The sequence below is a fragment of the Clarias gariepinus genome, chromosome 1, assembly GCF_024256425.1.
Source record: "Clarias gariepinus isolate MV-2021 ecotype Netherlands chromosome 1, CGAR_prim_01v2, whole genome shotgun sequence".
NCBI lineage: Eukaryota > Metazoa > Chordata > Actinopteri > Siluriformes > Clariidae > Clarias > Clarias gariepinus.
This window is the reverse complement of record NC_071100.1, coordinates 23,026,229-23,049,501: the sequence shown is the minus strand read 5'-3', so window position 1 is coordinate 23,049,501 and position 23,273 is coordinate 23,026,229. Positions and strand designations below refer to the sequence as shown.

Here is a 23,273-nt window from a genome sequence, read left to right as displayed (position 1 = left end):
ACAATGCTGGTGGCTTTGCAGATGCATCGTGTGGTATAGATATCTTCAATAGAGAGGAGAGAGACCCTGATGATCTTCTCAGCTGTCCTCACTATCCGCTGTAGGGTCTTGCGGTCTGATATGGCACAATTCCCAAACCAGACAGTGATGCAGCTGCTCAGGATGCTTCCGATAGTTCCTTTATAAAAAGTAGTGAGGATTGGTGGTGGAAGCTGGAAGAAAAGACGTTGTTGGGCTTTCTCGTGCAGAGAGCTAGTGTTGAGGGACCAGGTGAGGTTCTCCTCCAGGTGGACACCCAGAAATGATCGCTATGCGTCCGCCTGAAGTCAACAACCAACTCTTTTGTCTTATCGACATTCAGAGACAGGTTGTTGTCTTTATACCAGTCTGTTAGCCTCTGCACTTCCTCTCTGTACGCTGACTCGTTCTTCTTGCTGATGCGACTACGGCATCGTGTCATCAGCAAACTTGATATAATTGGAGCTGTGTGTCGCTACACAATCATGAGTCAGCAGCGAGAACAGCAGGGGACTGAGCACACAGCCCTGGGGGGGCCCCAGTGCTCAGTGTGGTGGTGCTGGAGGTATAGTTCCCGATCCGCACTGCCTGAAGTCTCTCGGTCAGAAAGTCCAGAATTCTGTTACAAAGGGAGGTGTTCAGGACCCATAGGCTCAGCTTACCACTCAGGTGCTGGGGGATGATTGTATTTAATGCTGAACTGAAAAATGTACAGCATTCTGACATAAGTGTCCTTCTTGTCAAGGTGCGTCAGTGCCAGATCGAGTGTGGTGGAGATAGCGTCGTCTGTCGAGCGGTTTGAACGATTCGCAAACTGCAGTGGGTCCAGTGAGGGGGGCAGCAGGGTCTTGATGTGTCTCATGACAAGCCGCTCGAGGCACTTCATGATGATGGGGGTGAGTGCAACAGGGCGGTAGTCATTGAGACAGGACACAGAAGACTTCTTAGGCACGGGGACGATACATATTGTGTGTATGTACAGTATGTGTGTGTGTGTGTGTTTCTCCCAGTGGATGTGACCCTGGATCCTAATACAGCTCATTCTGAACTCAGAGTTTCTGATGATGGAAAACAAGTGAATCATGGAGACACATGACAGTGGGAAAGCAGAGTTTTTCCTCAGTGAGAGTTTATCATGAGGTGCAGGTCAGAGGGAACACTGAGTGGATATTAGGAGTGATGAGAGAGAACATTAACAGGAAAAAGGTGATTCCGTGCTCATCTAAGGATGGAGTCTGGACTGTGGGATTGTTGGAGAATCAGTACAGGGCTAATGCTGGTCCCGCTGTCGCCATCAACCTGAGAGAAGGTGGAGATGTTTGTGGATTATGAGCAGGGTCTGGTCTCCTTTTATGATGTGGAGGCCAGATCTCATATCTACTTTTTTACTGGTCAGTCGTTCACTGAGAAACTCTATTCATACTTTTGTCCATGTTAGACAGATGGTGTCTTATTTTTTCAGGACACTGAACCACTGAGCATAATTGCTCTTATTAAATAAATATTCTGTATGATTTATAGCTTATAACATTTTAAACTGTATGTTTTACAGCTGGCTATAATCATTACTTATGTATAAAAACAGAATAATTTGTTTAAAATATATGATTTGAGACTAACTGTTATTATATATAAAATGACCATAAATTCAAAATAGCTAAAACATGTAGAGCCTTTATCATTATCTGATTTAAGCAGTTACAATTAAATTAAAGTCATTTTTAGACACATGGATGTTAGTCCAGTTACTGGATTATTACATGTTTGTGGTGTTAATCTGATTTCTCTAAGAAACCCTGATGAAATGTAGACATTTATATTTACTTTACTAGGCATTTGGCAGACTCCCTGTTCTAAAGCAACTTACAAAAATGCTTTGAAATTTCCATCATTATATAGATCCCCACACTGGTTACTAGGCTACTAACTATAAGTACAATTAGTCAAACAGTGTTGGAAAGGTTCAACCATTTAGAAAAGGTGCCAGAACATAAAACAGTCTAGATGCATGTCTACCTTGATCCCTGAAAGATGATGGAAAAGTTGAGCTGTGCTTAGGAATCTGAAGAATTAAAAAGAGCTTTATTGGTAAGTACATTTGCACATACAAGGAATTTGTGACAGAAGCCTTTTAGAGAAGACAATAACACAAACAAAACAAAAAAGATTATAATAAACAAAGAATGGAAAAAGATTTGAAGCCTCAAGTATTATCAAATAAGGCGGCATCCGGTTTCGATTCCCGTCTCTGTGTGTATGAAGGTTGCATGTTCTCCCTGTGCTTGGTGGGTTTCCTCCGGGTGCTCTGGTTTCCTCCCACAGTCCAAATATATGCAAGTTAGGCTTATTGGTGTTCCCAAATTGCCCGTAGTGTGTGGATGTGTGTGTGCCCTGACATGGATTGGCACCCTGTCGAGGGTGTAACCTGCCTTGTGCCCTAAGCCTCCTGGGATAGGCTCCAGATCCCCATGACCCTGAATACAGGATAAATCAGTATAGAAGATGAGTGAGTGGGTATTATCAAATAAGAGTGGTATTGCACAGTATTTTGCATATTGCACATATGATTATTTCACATATTTTAATTGCACACTGGGGAGAATATTTGACTGTTCATGAGATAGATTGATCTATCAAGGAAAGATATATCCTTTCAGCAGTCCAAACCATTCCTTGTAATCTTCTGATATCTGATTTATAGCTAAGACATACCAGACAGTTATTGAAGTGCACAGGAGTGATTCAATGATGGTTATGTAGAACTGTGTGAGCAGCTTCTGTGCCAGGTTGAATGACCCTCAGCTGACGAAGGAAATACAACTTCTGCTGTGATTGTCCATCTTTATGTCCAAAAAAATAGTGGCGCCCAGGAACTGGAATGACTCCATTGATGGGGTCTGTAGCGGTGCAACCATTAGTGTAGAGAGAAATGAGCAGTGGGGAAGGAACACATCACTGAGGGATGGCAGTGTTCATAATCCGGCTGTTGGACATGAAAAAGCTGTTGATCGATTAAAAGAAAGAGCTAGGTACAGAGAGGTGGGTTAGTTTGGTGTGGAGCAGAACCAAGCAACAAGAGGACAGAGAGCCTCATGGGACACTAGTGGAAAGTTTGCGTGGAGTAGATGTGGATCCCCTTTAATTTATACAACTAATCTTCTAACTAAATCCGTGCCATGCCACAGATTCCAAGGCTTGCAAGGATAGACAAGAGAAACTTGGTGTGGCAGTTAATTGCTATTTTCCCCCCATCATAGAATATGGCAAAGTAATCAGCAGTCAGAAAAGCCAGTGGGTTGAGTAGTGAAGAGAAGATATTGTGGAGCTTGCAAGGATTATTTGCATAAGCTTTCAGCTTTTCCCTGTTAAAGGCAGTTTTAGTGGAACTGCAGTTCTCTGCAGTTTTTCTGCAGTTCCTACTTCTTTTCTATTGTTGCACAATACATAGCCAAGGAGCAGGACAAGAAATCTATCTTGATCTATTTATCACTAGCAATAGAGGAAAAAAATGAGTCTGAGAGGGATGATAGGGTACAGGAAGACACAGAGGAAGAGGAGACAGATTGGAGGTCTCTGCAGGTAGAAGAGAAATGTTCGTGGTTGGTTTTAGTCAGGAGAGGAAGGGTAAAGATGAAGGATACGAGATAATTATCAGATTTATCAAAAGGAATAGCAGTCATATTTGTGGCTGGGGAGGGGTAGTGGGAATTTCCTTCACTTATGTGTGGGTGGGCAGCTATTAAAGGTAAGAAGTAATTATTAAGGAGAGGGATTGCCAGATTACCTCACAGCAACCATAGCTTTTTCTGACAAATACTACGCTTTTACCCTCAAGGTGGGCATGGCAATATGCATCAATCAACACAATAGTTTATCATAAATACACAGAATATGCGGAAGACAGAGATGAACGTAATGCCCCTACAAAGTGCCAAAATGTTCATTAACAAATGCGTGAAAATGCAGGGCTTACTCCAAAAAAAATTATGTAACTTTTTGAAACAAATTCTTTAGAGATGTATGGACAGATTATTATACATTGTAGCGTTTTACCGGCGGAAGAATCTTGGAGAGACGAGTGAGCTTAATTGCTGCCCAATGCAATGGCTGGGAGAACTTTATTTAAACAACACAGTACAGTCACTGTATAGCATGAACAGCACATTCATATGAGAACCTAGACCTAATTTAGCCTTAGCATGAACCGGAGCACATTCAACAGGTCTCACCCTCTAACACACAAACTTGGCCGAAGCCACTAATCCAAACACCCTTCCCCAACAGGGTGAACGCATAGAACAAACCCCTCCCGCAAGGCATGATGATCGCCAGCCGAAGCCCCACCTAGCCACACTGCCCCCACCCGAGCTGTGATCGTCCCCGGTCACCATGATGAACTCAGTCTCTGAGGCGTGAAGGCGGTCGGCGAGGGCTTTGTGAACGCTGGAGTCCTATTGCAGGGGAGGGAGGAGCGCAAACATTGTCCTGAGCTGGCGTGCGGCTGATAGGGAGCGGGACGGTCTCGGTGGAGCACAACCACTCGCGCCTGCCCCACCAACCGCACCTGGTAGACGACATCGGAGAGCTCAATCACCGAAAGGGGCCCACCCAGTGGGACATAAGCATGGGCGAGAGCCCCCTCTTCCTTACGGGGGAATACACCCATACTAGTTCTCCAGTAGCAAAGTCCCGTCCCCGGCTGTGAGTGTCATAGACCTGTCGCTGCTTAAGCCCGGCGTCCGCCAAGTGTTTACGCACCAACTCATGGACCCGAAACTGTTTGTCCTTCAAGGAACAAAAGTAATCCAACCCAGGCGGAGGTCCAAACATTAAAGCAGCTTGCGTTAGCTGCGATGACTCCTGTACCGCTGTGCGGTATGCCCAGAGCACCAGAGGCAAATGTTCGTCCCAGTCCTGTTGCCGATCGCTGGTAAGCACGGCAATTTGTGTGCTGAAAGTCCGATTAAATCGTCCCACGAGGCCGTCACTTTGAAGATGAAGGGGCGTGGTGCAGGTCTTTTTCACCTTGAGGTGCCCGCACACTGCCGCAAACACCTCCGCCTCGAAATTTCATCCACCAGCACTCAAACCGTGGTAGAAGCGCTCTGGTTCGGAACAGCAAACGCCTCCGGCCATTTCGTGAAGTAATCCACGACTACCAGCACATACCGGTTACCGCAATCGGAAACGGGCCGAGAATGTCCACGCCCATACGCTCCATAAGTGGGGCCCTTCTTTGCCGTGCAGAGGTTGCATCGGTGGACAAAGAGTTCACTGTCCCTATGTCAGCCCGGCCAGTAGAACTGAGCGTGCAACCGCCGCAGTGTTTTAGTCACCCCGAAGTGTCCCGAACCGAAATGTCCGTGCACCAAACCCAGTACACACGTCCGCAACTGCCTATCGGGCTCTTAAAAACTGAGCAGCCGAACTAGCGAAGCGTGATCAGTCCGCAGCAAGAAGGGTTGCCCGTATAAATATGCCTGGAAAGGTTTAAGAGCCGCGAAGACCGCTAGCAGCTCGTGCTGCGTGACGCAGTAATTCCTCTCAGGTCCAGACAACGCGCGGCTGAAGTAAGCGATAGCACGCTCCTTGCCCTCAGAAACCTGAGACAGGACAGCCCCCAGTCCTACATCGCTTGCATCCGTGTCGAGGATAAACGTGCAAGATGCATCCGGATACTCAAGAAGGGGAGACGTGACCAAAACTTCACGCAACCAGGCGAAAGCACGCGCATGCACAATGCCCCAGCAAAACGGCTGGTTCTTTTTCGTTAGCTCGTGCAGCGGGCTTGCGATCATGGCGAAGTCCTTCACAAACCGGCGGTATTAAGAAGCTAACCCAAGAAAGGTGCGTAGCTGTGACACATTTATCGGTTTGGGCCAATTCTGTACCGCAGCGATTTTTGGCTGGATCGGTAGCAATCCCTTGAGCACTAATTATGTGACCCAGAAAAACGTCCCACTTCTTGGGATTGGGCCGCAAATTTGCCCGCCGGATAGCCAGAAATACCTCTCGTAGGTTAGCTAATGCGCCCTTAAACTCAAACTTTCCCGTGCATCAATAAATCATCCAAGTAGACCACACAACGGCTGCGAGGAATATCTGCCAGCACTTTTCCATTAACCATTCAAAAGTAGCTGGAGTGTTACATAGGCCGAAAGGCATGCGCCGAAATTGCCATAGCCCTTGTCTGATCAAAAACGCGTTTTTAGGTCGTGCTTCCGGGGCAAGCTCTACTTGCCATTACCCGTTACGCAGATCCAACGATCTAAACCAAGCCGAGCCCGCAATCTGTTCCAGAGCATCATCTATTCGCGGCCAACAGATAAGAGTCCGTGCGCGTTACCTCGTTTAACCGCCAGTAATCCACACAAAACCGCCATGAATCATCCCTCTTTTGCACTAGCACAACCGGTGAAGACCACGGTCTGGACGCCTGCTCAATGACACCCGAGTCGGCCATCTCACGTAGCTTTTGTTTGGTGATAGCTTGTTTAGCTTATGGAAGGCGTCTCGGACGTAGCCAAATAGAAGCTGCGTTACCCGTATTGATCGTGTGCTGCACCAGGTTGGTATGGGTGCATTAGCGCTCATCTACCGCAAAAATATCTGCGAATTCGTGAAGGAACGACTTCAAAGTGTCGGTCTGTGTTTGATTCAACCCTGCGCTGCTACGCTGTAGAAGCTTGCCCAGTATACTTGTTCGGTCTGCTACCGGATGTTTACCTGGCGCGACTACCGGAAGTTCCGCCCCCCAGGTGTGTGCGACTAACACGTCCAGCTGTGGTTTGGGTATTAGCAACCTAGCTAACCCGAAATTACCACGCAGTGTTTTTCAAGTCTAACATTATTCAAGTCTAACACCGCACCCTATTTTTCTAAGAGATCCAAGCCCAAAATGCAATCAACCTCAATGTCTCCCATAAAGAATTCATGAGAATGAGTCTGCTTACCTACTTTTACTTGAACCGTGCGACACGCTCGTATCCGCACGTATCTCCCAGAAACGGTGCAAACATTGAAGCCTGGGTCAGGCAGTCTGCAAACGCACTCACTTTGCCCCAGTAATCCACAGCCCAACAGCGAAACAATAGAACCGCTGTCCACGAGCGCCGGTAGTCGTCCAGGACACAGTTCACATAGCCCCCAGAGCGATTTCCTACACGTCCCGAACGGAAGTTAAATCCACAAGTTGGGGGAACATAAACAGCTGTGGGAGGCGGCTTTCCCTCAGTGCCCCCCGGACCTAGTTTAACGGCTGCTGGGGTACGCTCCAGGCCTGAAAACGTTGCAGCGGTAGTCCTGCGGTCCCGGGCCTCCGCTTCACGGCGAAACCTTGGAGGCTTGCTCATTGCCTAGCCGCGACGGGTAGCCCTGTCCACGGCTAGGTTCACCCAGCGAGCAGCCCTGACCTACGGGAGGTCGCTTGGCTCTTTCGCCGTGATGTTTCGCGATTATGGGTTCAGCGTGCTCGGCCTCGCGCAGCGCTTTAGAAAGGGAAGCTGGTGCCGCTAACCTAATGTGCTCGCGGAGCCGCGGCTGGCAGAGTCCTCGGAGAAATGCACAACGAGCTAGCTCTTTCTGCTTTTCGTGCTCGAATTCTGGATAGCCCCGGCGCGTGAGGCATCGTAAATCCATGGTGAACGCGGCCAGTGGCTCAGAAGCGCCGAAGTCCTGCCTTTGCCACAATATGTTTATTCTTCCTGTGGGAAGATTAAAAGCAGTTTGTCTCCAAAACCATTATGCTAATAAAAAGCAGACATAAGACGCCACTATAAGATAAAACATGGATCGTTAGAGCAAACAGATCCACAGCAGTCAGAGGTGAAGGCATGTAAAACATCCGAACTAAGAATGTCAGCCGTTAAAATCTAACTGTTGAGTCAAAATTCTGTTATTTGCTGGCTGTAATAATCTACCTTAAACAGAGAATGTATTTGGCTGACGACAAAAGAAGTACAACGTAGCGTTAACAAGGCGTAAGATACTCAACCTTACAAAATGTAAATTATTTGTATTAACAAGTTAGGCAAATTCTGCTGTAGTGAAATAATAATATCACTGATTACATTAAAGCTGATCAGCTTATTTTTAGCTTTTAACTGTTTCTACAAACTCTTTACTGTCAACGGTGGGTAATAACTCTAGTATATTATAAATTACAACTACTACATGTAACGGTTAACCCCTAGAGGGCGCCAAAGCGCCTGGGTTTGTTTTATGTTGTAGTTTTGTTTTAGTTGGACCTCATGTCCCAGACTGCACCTCGGTCAGGTGACATAGGGATTCACCTGAACCGAGGTAAGGTAATTAAGTTTATTATAAAGTGCCTGACTGAAGATCAGTCAGGCGTCTAGCTTTAGTTGGTATTTGTATGATTTATGTCGGTGTTTGTTTATGTGTTTATTTAAAATAATAAAAACCATTCTTGAAACGCCAGCTCGCCTCCTGCAATTATGCCACCCAAACACACACGCCGATTTAGGAAACCTAACAGAAAGCTAGACCGTAAAAGTGGCATAGCGGAGGTCGCTCCCCCAGATGTTTTTTGGGGGGGCGCTATTACCATCTCGTCCGAGCTGGCGGAATGGATACAGGACAGCGAGGAGCAAGGAGAGAGGGAGCTGTTGCAGAGCTGGGAGGGCTGCAAGCTCGCCGAACCGGCGGACTGGCTGGGAGACAGCGAGGAGCAGCGAGAGACAGAGGCGCGGCAAAGCTGGGAAGGCTGCAGGCTCGCCATACGGCGGACACCATTCAGAGGTGACGCGGCGAGAGGAAACAGGTTCCCATGCTCTGACGGGGAGTTTCAGGCCGAGGCGGTCTTGGCAGGACAGTGGCAAAGGAGAAACGGGAGATGTCTACAGGTTTTTGGCGCAGCAAAACAGGGAGCGCATCGGTGACCTGCGGGAGCAGGTGGTGCAGCTCCAAAAGCTGCTCGTCCTGGTTCGGGAGAGCCAGGCTGTAGTCCCGGAGGTTCTCCCTCTCACTAGTCTGGAAGACATGCTCCCTCTCCCGCCGCCGCCGGTGGCTGACGTGGAGGACTACGCGCCCCCGCTGCACGGCAACACGAAGGCGTTTCCTCCGCCGCCTCTGCTCGACGTTGAGGACAACGCGCCGCTGCTGCACAGCGACGAGGACGCGTTTCCTCCACCTCCGCCGCCTCTGCCCGATATGGGGGACGTCGCTCCCGCTCCACAGCCGCCCTGTGTAGCGCACGTCGCTCCAGCTCCTCAGCCCGGCTTTGAGGACGGCACGCTTCTTCCTCCGCCTCCCGGCTTTGAGGACGTCGCGCTTCTTCCTCCGCCTCCCGGCTTTGAGGACGTCGCGCTTCTTCCTCCGCCTCCCGGCTTTGAGGACGTCCCGCTGCTTCCTCCGCCTCCCGGCTTTGAGGACGTCGCTCCAGCTCCACCGTCCAGCTCAGCGCACGCCGCTCCAGCTCCGCCGCCCAGCTCAGCGCACGCCGCTCCAGCTCTGCCGCCGCCGCCGCCCAGCTCAGCGAGCGTCGCTCCAGCGCCGCCGCCGCCGCCCAGCTCAGCGCACGCCGCTCCAGCTCCGGCGCCGCCCAGCTCAGCGCACGCCGCTCCAGCGCCGCCGCCGCCCAGCTCAGCGCGCGTCGCCCCAGCTCCGCCGCCGCCGCCCAGCTCAGCGCGCGTCGCTCCAGCTCCGCCGCCGCCGCCCAGCTCAGCACGCGTCGCTCCAGCTCCGCCGCCGCCGCCCAGCTCCGCCGCCGCCGCCCAGCTCAGCGCGCGTCGCTCCAGCTCCGCCGCCGCCGCCCAGCTCAGCGCACGCGGCTCCAGCTCCGCCGCCGCCAAGCTCAGCGAGCGTCGCTCCAGCTCCGCCGCCGCCGCCCAGCTCAGCGAGCGTCGCTCCAGCTCCGCCGCCGCCGCCCAGCTCAGATTCACCTGAACCGAGGTAAGGTAAGGTAATTACGTTTATTATAAAGAGCCTGACTGAAGATCAGTCAGGCGTCTAGCTTTAGTTGGTATTTGTATGATTTATGTCGGTGTTTGTTTATGTGTTTATTTAAAATAATAAAAACCATTATTTAAACGCCAGCTCGCCTCCTGCAAATATGCCACCGAAACACACACGCCGATTTAGGAAACCTAACACTACAGTACTTCAAGAAAATGCATATTTTACGAAATATATTATCAGGACATTTTTTAAATACTGTGCAAAATTCTTGAGCCACCTCATTCTTTATATGTTGCTTCCAAAGAGCCGAACTTTATAGTATTTTTGTTATGTTGTCTTAATAATCAGTTCTGCAAGCTCTCATCTTTGGTAAGTTTTTTTTTTTTTTTTTTTTGTCTAGTCCCTGTACCTGAAACAGTTTCAAAGGAATGTGTTTTGTTGGTTAAGCTACACAGTGAGTTATGAATCATTCAAGCATAAAAAACATCTAACTCAAGGCCTGAACCAGTGAGAAACAGATCGGTCTCTATTTGGATTACACAGGAGGTCAAGTGTCCTTCTACGTTGCAATGGCTAAACATCACCCACTGTACACTCTTATCTTACCAACTTCTAAAAAAGCAGCTTTTCACATCGGGATTGAAGAGACTCAGGAGGTGATGCTTTTGTTTGTTTAGGGTTGATATTTGAGCATGTTAGGTTCGGTCAACTATTAATGTACCTTGAATTAACATGAAAGTTGTCTTATTGTCTTATTATCCTAAAGTGTTTTATTTTTTCATTTAAACACCTGTTGGTATGAATGTTGTAATTATGAATAAAAACTTGTTAAAAATAAAGAAATAATTTAAAACAGAGACACAAATAAATAGATGTGTATACTACATGTATCTTATCTGTGCTCTAGCAATAAAATATATTTGAAGATAAAGACATGTCAAACACTGAAGGTGGCTAGTTATTTATACACATCACTGAAGACAAACAGTGCTGATTTCCCAGCTCAGACTGTACACAGACTGTAGTCCTACACAACTGAGTATGAATAACCTTATGCAGTTTGCATGTTCATTCACAGACATGAACATAAATGCAGCTAATAAATGGCCAAATTTAGTTTAAATTAAGGTCAAACATTTTTCTAAATCTGTGATATATTCTTACCCTTGTAGGTACATACTGTATGTACTGTACGTCCCAATATAAAAACGTGTTCCCACCCCAACACACACATACACGTCTTTGTGCTAATGTGCCAATATTAAATTCAGTGTAACAGCTGTGGTGGCATGATGGCTTAGTGGTTAGCACTGTGGCTTCACACCTTCATGGTTAAGGATTCAATTCCTTTCTTGGGTCTGTGTGTATGGATTTTGCATTTTCTCCCTGTGGTTGGTGGGTTTTCTCTGGTTTTACACCGGTTTCCTCCCATAGTCCAAAGACATGAAGATTAGGCTAATTGGTGTTCCGAAATTGCTCGGAGTGTGTGAATGAGCGTGTAAGTGTGTGTGTGTGTGCCCTGCGATGAAATGGCACCCCATTCAGGGTGTACAATGCCTCAGGCCCTAAGTCTCCTGGGATAGGCTCCAGGCATCTCGTAACTTTATATACAGGATAAAGCCTTATAGATGGTGATTAAATGAGTGTAACAGCTGTAGACTGAGCTGAGGAAGGAAAACTAAGAGGAGCAAAAGAAAAAAGTGTCCACTATTATCACATCCTGTTACACTGAGTAGTAGTATTGTTTTCACTATTATTTGAAATCTTCATAAAATAACACAAATGTGAAACGCAGATGTGGAAATAATTTTAACATGCCACAGATTGTCAGCATTTTAATAATTAAAATTAGCTTGTGGTTCTTGATGTGTTTTCTTGTGGTTGAGTGTAAAATAAAATATGAAAATTTAAGTATGATTTAAATGTATGGTAGTTCCTACTGTTGTCCAGCAGGGGACAGAGTCTTCATTATTGTAAAGATATGGGGAACACTTCTCCTCGTGTGTGTGTGTGTGTGTGTGTGTGTGTGTGTGTGTGTGTGTGTGTGTGTGTGAGAGAGAGGGGAGAGAGAGAGAGAGAGAGAGATGTTTATAGCTGTTAATGAATTTACAGTTTTAGTTTTGTCCTCAACATCATGGTAATTTTATAGATGTGTAGATGTATTTGAAATCTTATTGAATTTGTACATAATCATACATAAAAAAATGTATTGTTACAACGTTATTAGTTCAGTTATTGTTGTTTGCATTAGTTGTGATCTTCAGAAACTGATAATGGCTGCAACACAGAGAATTTTGGTGAAATGAGTTTGATTTGATGAGGTTTGAGCTACATCTCTCCACCGAACTGTAGTTTTAATCTCAGCTCTCAGTATGCAACAACCATAACAAATTCTCTCACCTTCACCTTCACTCTGCTTAAACACACCTACTGTAGACTTTATTACACAATCACAGCCTCAGTACATAAGTACAGTCATGATACAGTTCATTATGAGTTATACACTCAGTGTCATGTACCTGTGGATACCAAGCACTATCTTCTCCAGTTATTGTGTTTAGATTTAGATTTTTTTTTCTGATTCGTGGTTTATTTCCTCGTCTGTTGCTCTCTTTGCATGTCACCTGACTTCTGTCTGCTAAAATAAGGAATCTTTACCTGGAACTGTAAACATCTCCATCACCTGATAGTGTGAAGCACTACCTTTATGCATTTGGTTTTTATACATATACACTGTAAAATGTTGCATTTAAATTTGTACTCTATGTATATATCATTATTCCTAATAATTAATATAAAAGTGTCCACCGTTAATGAACCTACTCCTGTTCTACTGGTCTGTTGTGTAGTTGCTATATATATATATATATATATATATATATATATATATATATATAGCTGTTATATATTTTGCTATACAGCAGACATTAAGCAGCACAGTCAGCCCAGTATTTACAGTATTTTAATGCAGTGAAGAATATTTGTAAGATTTGCTTTATTATCAGATTGATTATCAATGCTGCTGCTAAACCTGCTATATATTGGCATGTTTTCATATTACACACTAATAAATATTAATAAGAATTATTTTACATGCAAAGATCATACAAACACACAATCACTTTATGAACTGAGTCAGCAATTTAAAACAAACTACTAGGCCTATATATATATATATATATAGACTCCCAGCTATCCCACTATAAAAGGAACACTTTTACACTTGCTTATTTATATACAGTAGGTCATTTAATTTATTCAGTCAGCCAATCATGTGACAGCAGCACAGTGATTTTAGAAGCTGCTGGTCTCCTGGGATTTTTACACACATAATTATCATCAACTAAACCCACTCTCATCTCTCCTTACTGCTTTCAGTCTCTGCCTCATGCAAAGACTTTTTATGTCCATGTGCAGGAGTCAATCATTTTTTAGTCTAAAGTTTTTTATAGTCCTGTCATGTTCTATTCTGATTGTTATTTCGATTCTTACCCATTAATATCTGCCATATTTCATTACAATCTCCCCAGGATCCCTAAATGCTTAAGATTGTACTGTTTCAGGATCTAATTCAGGACTGTGCGAAATGAATCTCAAGCTCTGTATAAAGAGTTAAAATGAGAGCTACAGTCTTACTAACACCACTATAAGCAGTCAGTCGAATGGCATTGTGGGTACTGCAGGATTAAACTAAAGTGAAAAATCATGAACACGTAGATGAAAGAAGTTTAAACTAAAAACTCCACTTGAAATTTTGTTACAAAATACATTTTGAACACCACTGAAGATCACATTATAATTATAAAGATTAACATGTATGCTTTTCAGGGTGGATTTTTCCTTGAAAGCAAATTAATCTAATTTGATTTTCATACATAAAATAGTGTGATTTAGTATTATACTACTTCTGCCTGTTGCAACTAGAACCTAAACTAGTCTGTGAAGATCACACCTCACTTCCTATTATGTTTCTTTAGAAAAAGGGTGTGTCTCCCAAACGACCAAAAACGAAAGTACACCAACTGTGGAAGAGTGAACTTTGTAACAAAGCATGTTTACTTTCATCTACACATCTTAAAATAAGTGAGTATTTAGATTTTTGGCAAAAGTGATAAGTTAATTTGGGCTAAACACAGGTGTAATGTAATTTAGTTTGAACAAATAATGTGAAATTGTCTTTCAGGGATGATGGTTGTTGGTGTGACTCTCCTGATTTTCTACAGCTTTATGGAATCTCATTCAGGTATGAAAAAATATTCTTTCTCGTGTGCATACTCACTTACTCAAGTGTGTGCATGTGTGTGTAAGCATTAGTAAATTCATGGTAGTGGAATCAATGTTGTATCTAATATAGTTTATAGTATAGTATTAATTAGTTTATTTCTGTTCTACTTGTAAACACTGAAATGAAGCCTGAAAGCAGATTAATTTGCTGTTAGCGTATAAATAAAACTCACAGATAAACATTCTGAATAATATTCTGTGAATCTCTGTACACAAGAGTAACATGTGAAAGTGTGTAATGATTCACGATTATAAAGAAAATTTTCAAAACTCCCAGAGACTAGAACCTGTTCTACATGTGGAATTAACTAAATTAATCGGATCTCGTCCGACCTGTTCATGCTTGCATTTGTTTTGCATTTGTTCTCTGGGGAAGAGAGAAATATTTTACAGCATTGTGGTCCTGAAAAACAAAACTGATCCTCATCACTCTTTAATAAAATAACTTCCTGTAACTTCAGGGTTTCTGATTGTTGAAATTATTTTTTGATGCATTATATTTATGTGTCAGTTTGTAAAACATCCATCCCTAGTTTAAACAATGTAAAGGAGAAAAGAAAAAGTCTAGCTCCTTTTATTTTTAGGTTCAGCATGCATAAAAGTTTTTTTTCCCCAAATTCTGTTCTCTCCAAGTTTCCATTTAAGGTTAAGTTCATAGGAATGTTTATTGCATTTCGGAGGTGTGATGTGTGTGCTAGAAGTTCTACATACATTATGCATGCGATGCACCAAGGTACAAATGTTTCATTATACCTGTACAATGTGAAGTTCACAGTAATTAACTTTAAAATACATTTATAGTAAAATATTGCAATATCATAAATCCAGTAAATTAATTTGACTGATACAGAATATAAATGAGCAATGCTGGGATTGAAGCACACAACATTCTAAACTGTAAGGCAAAGCCTTAAGCACTGAGTCACCACAACTAGCCCAAATAACCGGTACTGATTCAGTATAATATTTAGTGGTGTTAATTCAGTATTATAAACGCTTGTGGTTGTACTAAAAGGGCTAGCTCTGGTGGCTCAGTTCCTAAGGATTTGAATTACAGATCAGAAGGTGGTGTGGTCAAGTCCTAACACCACCAACCAGCAATATCTGCATCCTGGAACAAGACTCTTCAGCTCAGTTGTATCCTGCATTAAGGGAATATACTGGATTATGTGTTACTTTACATTAGGTTAGACATTACAGTCTTTAGTGTAAATGTGTTTTTTTTACTAAACATTTAACAAATTTGCAAATTAGATTGGAACTTTATTTATTTTATTTATTTATTTATTTAAATTTAATGTTAAGGCATTTATAATGCTAGTTAACATTAAAACCTCTGAAGGATGAAGTGAATAATTGATTATCTCAATACAGTGGCACCTTGCGAAGAGAGGGATAAACACACCAATTACTTTATTAGAGACACCTGTATGCCTACACATACATGTAATTATCTAATCAGTCAACTGTCTGGCAACTGTGTTGTGTATAAAATTGCACAGATACAGGCATTTAACTTCAGGCAACGTTCACATAAACCATCAGCACAAAACTCTGATCTCGATGATTTTGACTGTGTCATGATCAGTGTCAGACAGATTTGAGTATTTCTATAATAATTGCTGATCTCCTTCGATTTCATGCACAACAATCTCTGGAATTTCCTCAGAATAGCGGTGTAATAAAACAAATCTGGTGAGTGGCAGTTCTGTAAATAGAAATAAAAGAATGGGCAAAATGTCAGTCCTAAAGGTGCAAAAAATGGCTTTCTATTTTGCAGTGTTTAACATTTACTGTATGTATGTGTGTATGCATGTACAGGTAGTCCCCTACATAATGACCTATGTATGAAATATGTAGTGAACAAGTGTTAAACAATAAAATTGCACAGATACAATTTTAGTATTTGTGCAATTTTAAAACCAGAATAGGTTTTATATTGTAGTTGTCCAAAGTAGCTACATTTAGCTCGGCAAATTCATGGCATTCTCTCATCTGATTCATGAGGTAGTCACCTGGAATGGTTTTCAATTCACAGGTGTGCCTCATCAAGACATTTCTTTCCTTCTTAATGTGCTCTACACCATCAGTTGTCTTGTGCAGGGGAAGGGTGGGTCAATAGCCCAATTATTAGTCTGTCAACCAGAACAATCTCAAGAACCAAAATCATCTAATGTTCCACAGACAAACCATCAGCATTGTTCAGGGTGATATGAGGATCACCACAAAGGCAAACGGTGAAACTGTTTTTGAAATATGTTATTCATTGTTCATTTCATATTTATGTTTTCATCAGCTAATGTGTACAGTCCTATACAATTTGTAAGCAATCATCAAAAAATATGAGTTTCAGTTTTCATGGCGAATGTACTGTTAAAGTCCCACAAGCTAAGATATCATTCCATCACCTTTAGCTGTAATTACAGCACATTCACAATTTGAGTCCTGGAATATGTCTGTGCCATCATTGAATAAAAACCTAATTGATGTGATACCCTGGCATTCAGTGCTCTCAGGTCATCAGCTGACTACATTTTATTGCCACATAAAATTTTTTAACCTACACCTGACCAACTGAAGCAACCCCACATCGTAACACTGTCTCCAGAGGTTTGTACAGTCGCCAATATGCATGATGGGTGCATCACTTTATGCAATTCCCTCCTTACCCTGTTGCACCCCTCACTTTGGACTAGGGTCAAACTGAACTGAGCAGACCACATGACCTTTTTTCATTGCTTCAAAGTCCAAAGTTTAGGCTCCCTAGCAAATTGAAGACTTATTTCTGATTAGTCTCACTAACAAGTGGTTTTCTTACAGCAACACTGCAGTTTACTCCCAGTCCTGTGATTGAGTGCACTCTAACTTTAACTATTATATGATTTTGATTTTTATCATGCCAAATTTTACCAAGTGATCTCCAGTCATGAGGCTAAACCCCAAATTTCTTACACAAAGTTGATGGTTCAGCAATATCCATCCAGGTTTTAATGTGTTAAAGGGTTCTTAACCCAGTTCCTTTAAAATTGTTTCCTTTGCTTGATGCAGCCCAGTAGTTGTACCCTTCTGAATGGTGACTTTTTTTTGACCAGACAGCATAATTACCTAAATAAGCCTTGCTTTGTTTTGACGTAAGTGTTTTATTTGAGACAAACATCTGACTGACACTGCCATGGGTTTTTACTCCCCATGTCAGGGAAAAACTCCACTCAGTGTCTGATTGAAGATTTCCTCCTTGCATGGGACTTTATTCATTTGTTCTGACAGTCTAATTCTTTCTGTCTTGACAATTGTATCTATAAGTTATTATTTGTTTCATTTTTGGAAAAAAAAAACAGAGCAATTAAAGGTGGTTGGTCTGGAAGCTTCTCTTGATGCTGTTGCTGGTGAAAATCTGGTCCTTCCTTGTTTCATCAAACCCAACACCAGTGCTGTGGACATGACAGTGGAGTGGCTGAGGATAGAGGAAATGACTTCATTAGTGCATCTCTATAGGGATCATGGAGACAGATATGAAGATCAGGCTCAGTCATACAGAGGAAGAACATCACTGTTCAAAGAAGAGCTACAGAAAGGCAACGCTTCACTCAAACTCTCATCTGTCCGAGTTTCTGATGAAGGAAAATATAAGTGTCTCATTGAAGACAAATCCTGGTATGATGACATCATTGTTCACATCAGGGTTGAGGGTAAGTAACATTTCTGCATTTAAGCTTTACACAATTAACTTCACAGAAAACCTGTATATTATGATACCATAATATCAGTGGCTTTTGCATACATAATTTGTATTGTCTATTGTATTTTTTGTTTGTTTGGGTTTTAGAATAGGAGTTAGCTTAATGCGCCCAATGAGAGAAATCTTTAAGGGGGACCATTTGGAAAGATCTTTCTTGATTTGTTCAAGAAGAATACCAAAATTATGTTTGAAAAGATGATTATGTTGGCGGGTAATACAGATACCAAGATAAATGAATTTATTTTTGACTATCTTCAGTGGTATGTTGGAGTACTGTAACTGCATGTCTACTTTACTAATTGGAAAACATTCACTTTTATGCGGATTGAGTTTATAGCCAGAAAGCTGACCAAAATTCTCAAGTAAGGAAAGAGCTGCCGGTAAAGAAGTCTGTGGGTTAGAAATAAAAAGCAGTAAATAATCTGCATATAGAGTAACTTTATGCACGGCCTCACCATGTGAAATACCAGTAATCTGTTAAAAAAAGACTGACGGTTCTTTATAAATCCTGTTTGATCAGGTGAAATGATGGTGGGGAGAACACCTTCAAGTCTTGAGGCAAGCACCTTAGTTAAAATTTTTACGTCACAATTAAGCAGGGAAATAGGCCTATATGAAGCACTATCCTTTTTAAGCAATAAGGAGATATATGCTTGATTTAAAGTTGGGGGGAGAATACCGGTCTTAAAGGACTCTGCAAAAACAGTCAGAAAAGGAGCAAGCTGTGCAGAGACGGAAAACCGTAAGGAAACAATGGCAGCTATCACCTCCTCCTCTAAAATTGACTTTTCTAAAAGATAACGGGCATCAGAAGATAGTATGGGGACATTTAATTGATCAAGAAATTGTTTAGTATCCTTCTGCAAGAAGAGGAGTAAAAATCTCTAAATTTTTCATTAATGAGATAAATCAGGAGTGTTGAAAGAAAAGGGGAGATGTGGCAGTGACTGAAGGTGTGGTCCGAGTGTTGTCCAGAGGATCCTAAAGTCGTGATGGTAATGAATCACCGGGGATGAACAGCAATTTGGTTTTGCTGAGATTAAGGTTAATTCAATGAACTGCCATCCAAGATAACATGGCTGATCAAAGTGGAAATATGAGTGTCTGAGGGAGGAAAGGAGAAAATTTGTTTAGTGTCATATGCATAACAATGGTATGAAACAAAGTGTGGGGATATGACTTAACTAAGAGATTGGGTATAGAGGGAGAACAAAAGAAGGCCAAGTACTGAGCTTTGTGGGACACTATTGGAGAGTCTGCGTGGAGTAGATGTGAATCCCTGCCATGTCACCCCATACGACTGGCCTTATAGATAAGAAACAAACCATTGCCATGCTATGCCACAGATTCCAAGGCTTGCAAGGTCAAGTACTGCTGATGAAGAGGATGGGGATAGATGACAGTTTAGCCAAATCTAGCACAATGGAATTCCTTTGAATCCAGACTGGTTAGGGTTATTAAGGTTGTTCTGTGAGAGATAAAGAGACATTTGGTAAAAAAAAATAAAAATGTAAAGAACAAGAAGAGAAGTGATACCGCTCGATAGCTTAAAAAGATAAATCGGTCTAACCCTAGTTACTGACATCTGCTGGATATAGGCAGTGTTTTTTGAGGATAGGAGTAACCCTTGCCTTCTTAAATGCAGCAGGAACATTACCAGATGATATAGTAAGATTGATGATGAAGGGGAAGATTTACTGTAGAGGTTGGGGAAGATCTGGCAAATTTTTACAAATTTTCCAACATAAAAGACAAAAAACTTATCCACAGTCAGGGAGGATGGAGCAGAAGGTACATCGGACACAGTACATCGGATAAAAGTAGCTGTGCTATCTCTAATGGTAGAGGTTAGTAGTAAAGGATTCAGGCTCTGGAAAGGATAATAGACAGGATTATGTAGGGTAAGAGTGAAGGATATCGTGTAATGATCAGAGTTGTGAAGTGGGATAGCAGTGATATCTTTAGCGGGAGATGGACAGAAGAAAACCAGGTCGGGGGATTTCCCACTGTTGATCACTCAAAAGGCTGACTCAAACTACCCGTTTTGGTATCTCAAACTACCCACTAATCCCTCTACAATTTTGCATCCTCAATGTCTTTAGATCACATAGGCCTGGTTTGGTGGCGATCATGTAAATTCCCTAGGAGGAGTATATCAAAATCCAATGGGTGCGTTTTAGCAAATGACACAAAATAACTGCATGTTTGTGTGTGTGGTGTGTGAGTTTGTGTGTTGAAATTTGTGATGTGTGTTAGTATGTGTGTGTGAGACATGTGAATTGTTAGTGTGTGTGTTTCTACGTGTGTGCTTGAGAGAGAGAGATGTGAGTGTGTGAGTTTTAAATTTGTAATGTGTGTGTAAAGTATGAGTGTGTTTGTGCATGTGTATGAGTGCATGTATGTGTCCGTGTGTATCCGTGTGTGGCCAAGATGTTTTTTTTTTTATTTATTTTTTTTATTGTGGCCAAGATGTGGGTGTGTGAGTGTTACAATTCACTGAATGTGTCACTAAATATAATGCCACTCACTATAATGACACAAAGTTATTAACCACTTTTCAGCATAAGTTTAAGTCATGTGCACAGCTGACCCATTTGAGATATCAAAAATCCCTCTACAATTGTCCATCCTTAATGTCCTTAGATCACATCGGCCCCGGTTTGGTGGTGATCGTATAAATTCCCTAGGAGGAGTATATCAAAATCCATCGAAATTGTTCAGTTAGCAACAAACAGCTCAATTAGGTCTAAATGTGTACCAAGTTTTGTGTGCATACGTGCATGTGTGTAGCAAGTCCTGCATAGCAAGTGAGCTACAGTATGCAGCCAAATCTCTTGTGAGGGCCCCAGGTCACGCAACTCTTGGGCATCCTAATGGCAGTAGATTCCAACCTGTCTGCCAATTTTAAAAAAAGTTTTTAAGCATGTTAAGACCCCCATAAAGCCCAACATAGTGGGTAAAAAAATCCTTAGGAAAACAAGAGGGTCCTGCACATCCTATAATGCTTTTGCCCTAAAAACAAGAGGGTCCTGCACATCCTATAGTGCTTGGGCCCTAAACACAAGAGGATCCTGCACATCCTATAGTGCTTGGGCCCTAAAAACAAGAGGGTCCTGCACATCCTATAGTGCTTGGGCCCTAAAAACAAGAGGGTCCTGCACATCCTATAGTGCTTGGGCCCTAAAAACAAGAGGATCCTGCACATCCTATAGTGCTTGGGCCCTAAAAACAAGAGGGTCCTGCACATCCTGTAGTGCTTTGGCCCCAAATATAGTTGCAAGCAACGATGACAGGCACAAGAACTGGTGCCATCGCCACCCGGGCACACCAGAAAAACAGTGGGCAAGGAGTGCACGTTCACTTAAAGGGGAATGCCTAAAAGACAAAAGTGACAGTTTGGGTCTAATGAAACAAATTATAACAGTGTCCACTGATGTCAAAAGGGACTCAGCAACTAAATTCTAATGTCTATACTGTGTGTGTGTGTGTGTGTGTGTGTGTGTGTGTGTGTATAAATATATGTACGTGTGTTTGTGTATGAATTAGCTACTGGGTTTTTCGTTTATGTCAAAGTTTTGTTAACTGAGCGCTCGCGTGGCTAAGCTCACCTCAGTAATCAGGGTGCCTCAGTATAAAGACTGTGTCAAATAGTCTGAAACAAAAATGTTTGTGTGTGTGTGTTCGATAACAAGGTAATATAGGCAGCCTTTCTGAAATTAGTTTTAATACACGAGTCTTAGTTTAGCTCTATACGTGACCTTAAAAGCTTAATATAATTTCAGTATATTTAAAACTTCTTTTTCATGATTACAGCTCAGGGAAGCCACCCAGTGATCACGATGGAGAGTTATGATAACTCAGGAGGGGTTAATCTAGTGTGTGAGTCCAGAGGCTGGAACCCTGAACCTGATGTTCTGTGGCTGAATAAAGAAGGAGACACTCTGCCTGCTGAAGAGACACAGATACACAGAGACACTGAGGGCTTCAGTGTGAAACGCCGCATCACTGTTCATGATTATAGTGACTCCAACAGATTTTACTGCAGACTTCAACAGAAGCATCACATGATAGAAGCAGAGGTCATTATTAATAGTAAGCCAAATCATTAACACATTGAAAAAAACTTGAAATAATAAAATAAAACTTTTAGATTTTTTTAAGATTTATATAGTAACATATGTCATTACATATGAGGTAATTAAACATGAACACGATAAAGATAATATTTTTGTGTTAGAACGTGTGCATTTCTGATTTTTTTTTTTTTTTGTGTTTGTTCTGTCTTTCCAGTTGTCTTGCAATTATGAAGTATTCTTCCCCGGGTTCATAAAAAAATCTGTAACAGGCTTGGTTTCATTTTAGGTAAAGTCTTTGAGGCTTGGAAGTGGGACGTCGGCATTTCAGTGTCAGCATGTCTTATTACTCTCGGAGCAATAATAACTGCAGTTATCTGTTACAAGAAAGGTAATCTTAAAATTCCTTTATAACATTCCTAGCACATTCAAACACACTCACTTTAAGTCAGAAAGGGTTGTAAATCATCCACTTATATCAGGTGCGTTAGCGCACAAAAAACGTGGAGTCCAGCTGGCCATGCTTTTTGTGAAGCGGAAGATTTAATTCAGCCCTGTCTTAAAATCTTAGTTTCTTTATCTATTATATAACATTACCACAATCCTTTTCTAAAAGTAAAGAAAAGGATATTTAATAAATGGAACGTTTGAGAGAGTATCACGTTTCTGTCTGCACATCAGGACATTATTACAGGAAACATGATTTAGCTTTAAGGTTTTTCATTAGAAAACCCTAAAGTAGCTATACATTAAAGTTTTTAATTAAAATGCTTAAATGTTTGCAATGTGACATAATTTTGCAACATTATGCAAATCAGCATATTGACTCTTAGACCTCAATAAATTAAATTATATTTTATTTTGTATTACTCCTTTAACAATGGACATTGTGAAGCTTTAAACATCACCCAAAAAAAAAAATTTTGATATAAATTTAAAATATAGGTACTACGATCAGCATTTTTAGGGACGATCACCGATTACCGATCACCAAGATCATGATCTGGCGATTGTTGATCACTGCCGATCACAGAATGGCAGGGGAATGGGAATCTTTTATCTATAATCTAGCAGAGTTTGCACCATTTGTAGAATTGAAACTAACTCTAAATTAACTATATATATTTTTTAAAAACTCTAGAAATAGGCTACAGTCAAGATCTTGAAGAACCACCAAGTGTTTATTTTAGAAAATGAGAATTTAAGGCTACTGTAGACCATCTTTCCCAAATAAGGCAAAG

At 42.2% G+C, this 23,273-nt stretch overlaps 1 protein-coding gene across 1 annotated transcript in view; it reads left to right on the top strand.

Moving 5' to 3' along the window:
- Positions 1–13,920: 13,920 nt before the first annotated feature.
- LOC128524659 (butyrophilin subfamily 2 member A2-like) overlaps positions 13,921–23,273 on the top strand; it is a 42,117-nt gene continuing 32,764 nt past the window's right edge. The window contains exons 1-5 of the mRNA XM_053497365.1: positions 13,921–14,019; positions 14,120–14,179; positions 17,559–17,909; positions 21,773–22,051; positions 22,322–22,423. Of these exons, the coding sequence (XP_053353340.1) occupies positions 14,122–14,179; positions 17,559–17,909; positions 21,773–22,051; positions 22,322–22,423 (790 nt within the window). The 5' untranslated portion in view covers positions 13,921–14,019; positions 14,120–14,121. The remainder of the gene's footprint in view (positions 14,020–14,119; positions 14,180–17,558; positions 17,910–21,772; positions 22,052–22,321; positions 22,424–23,273) is intronic.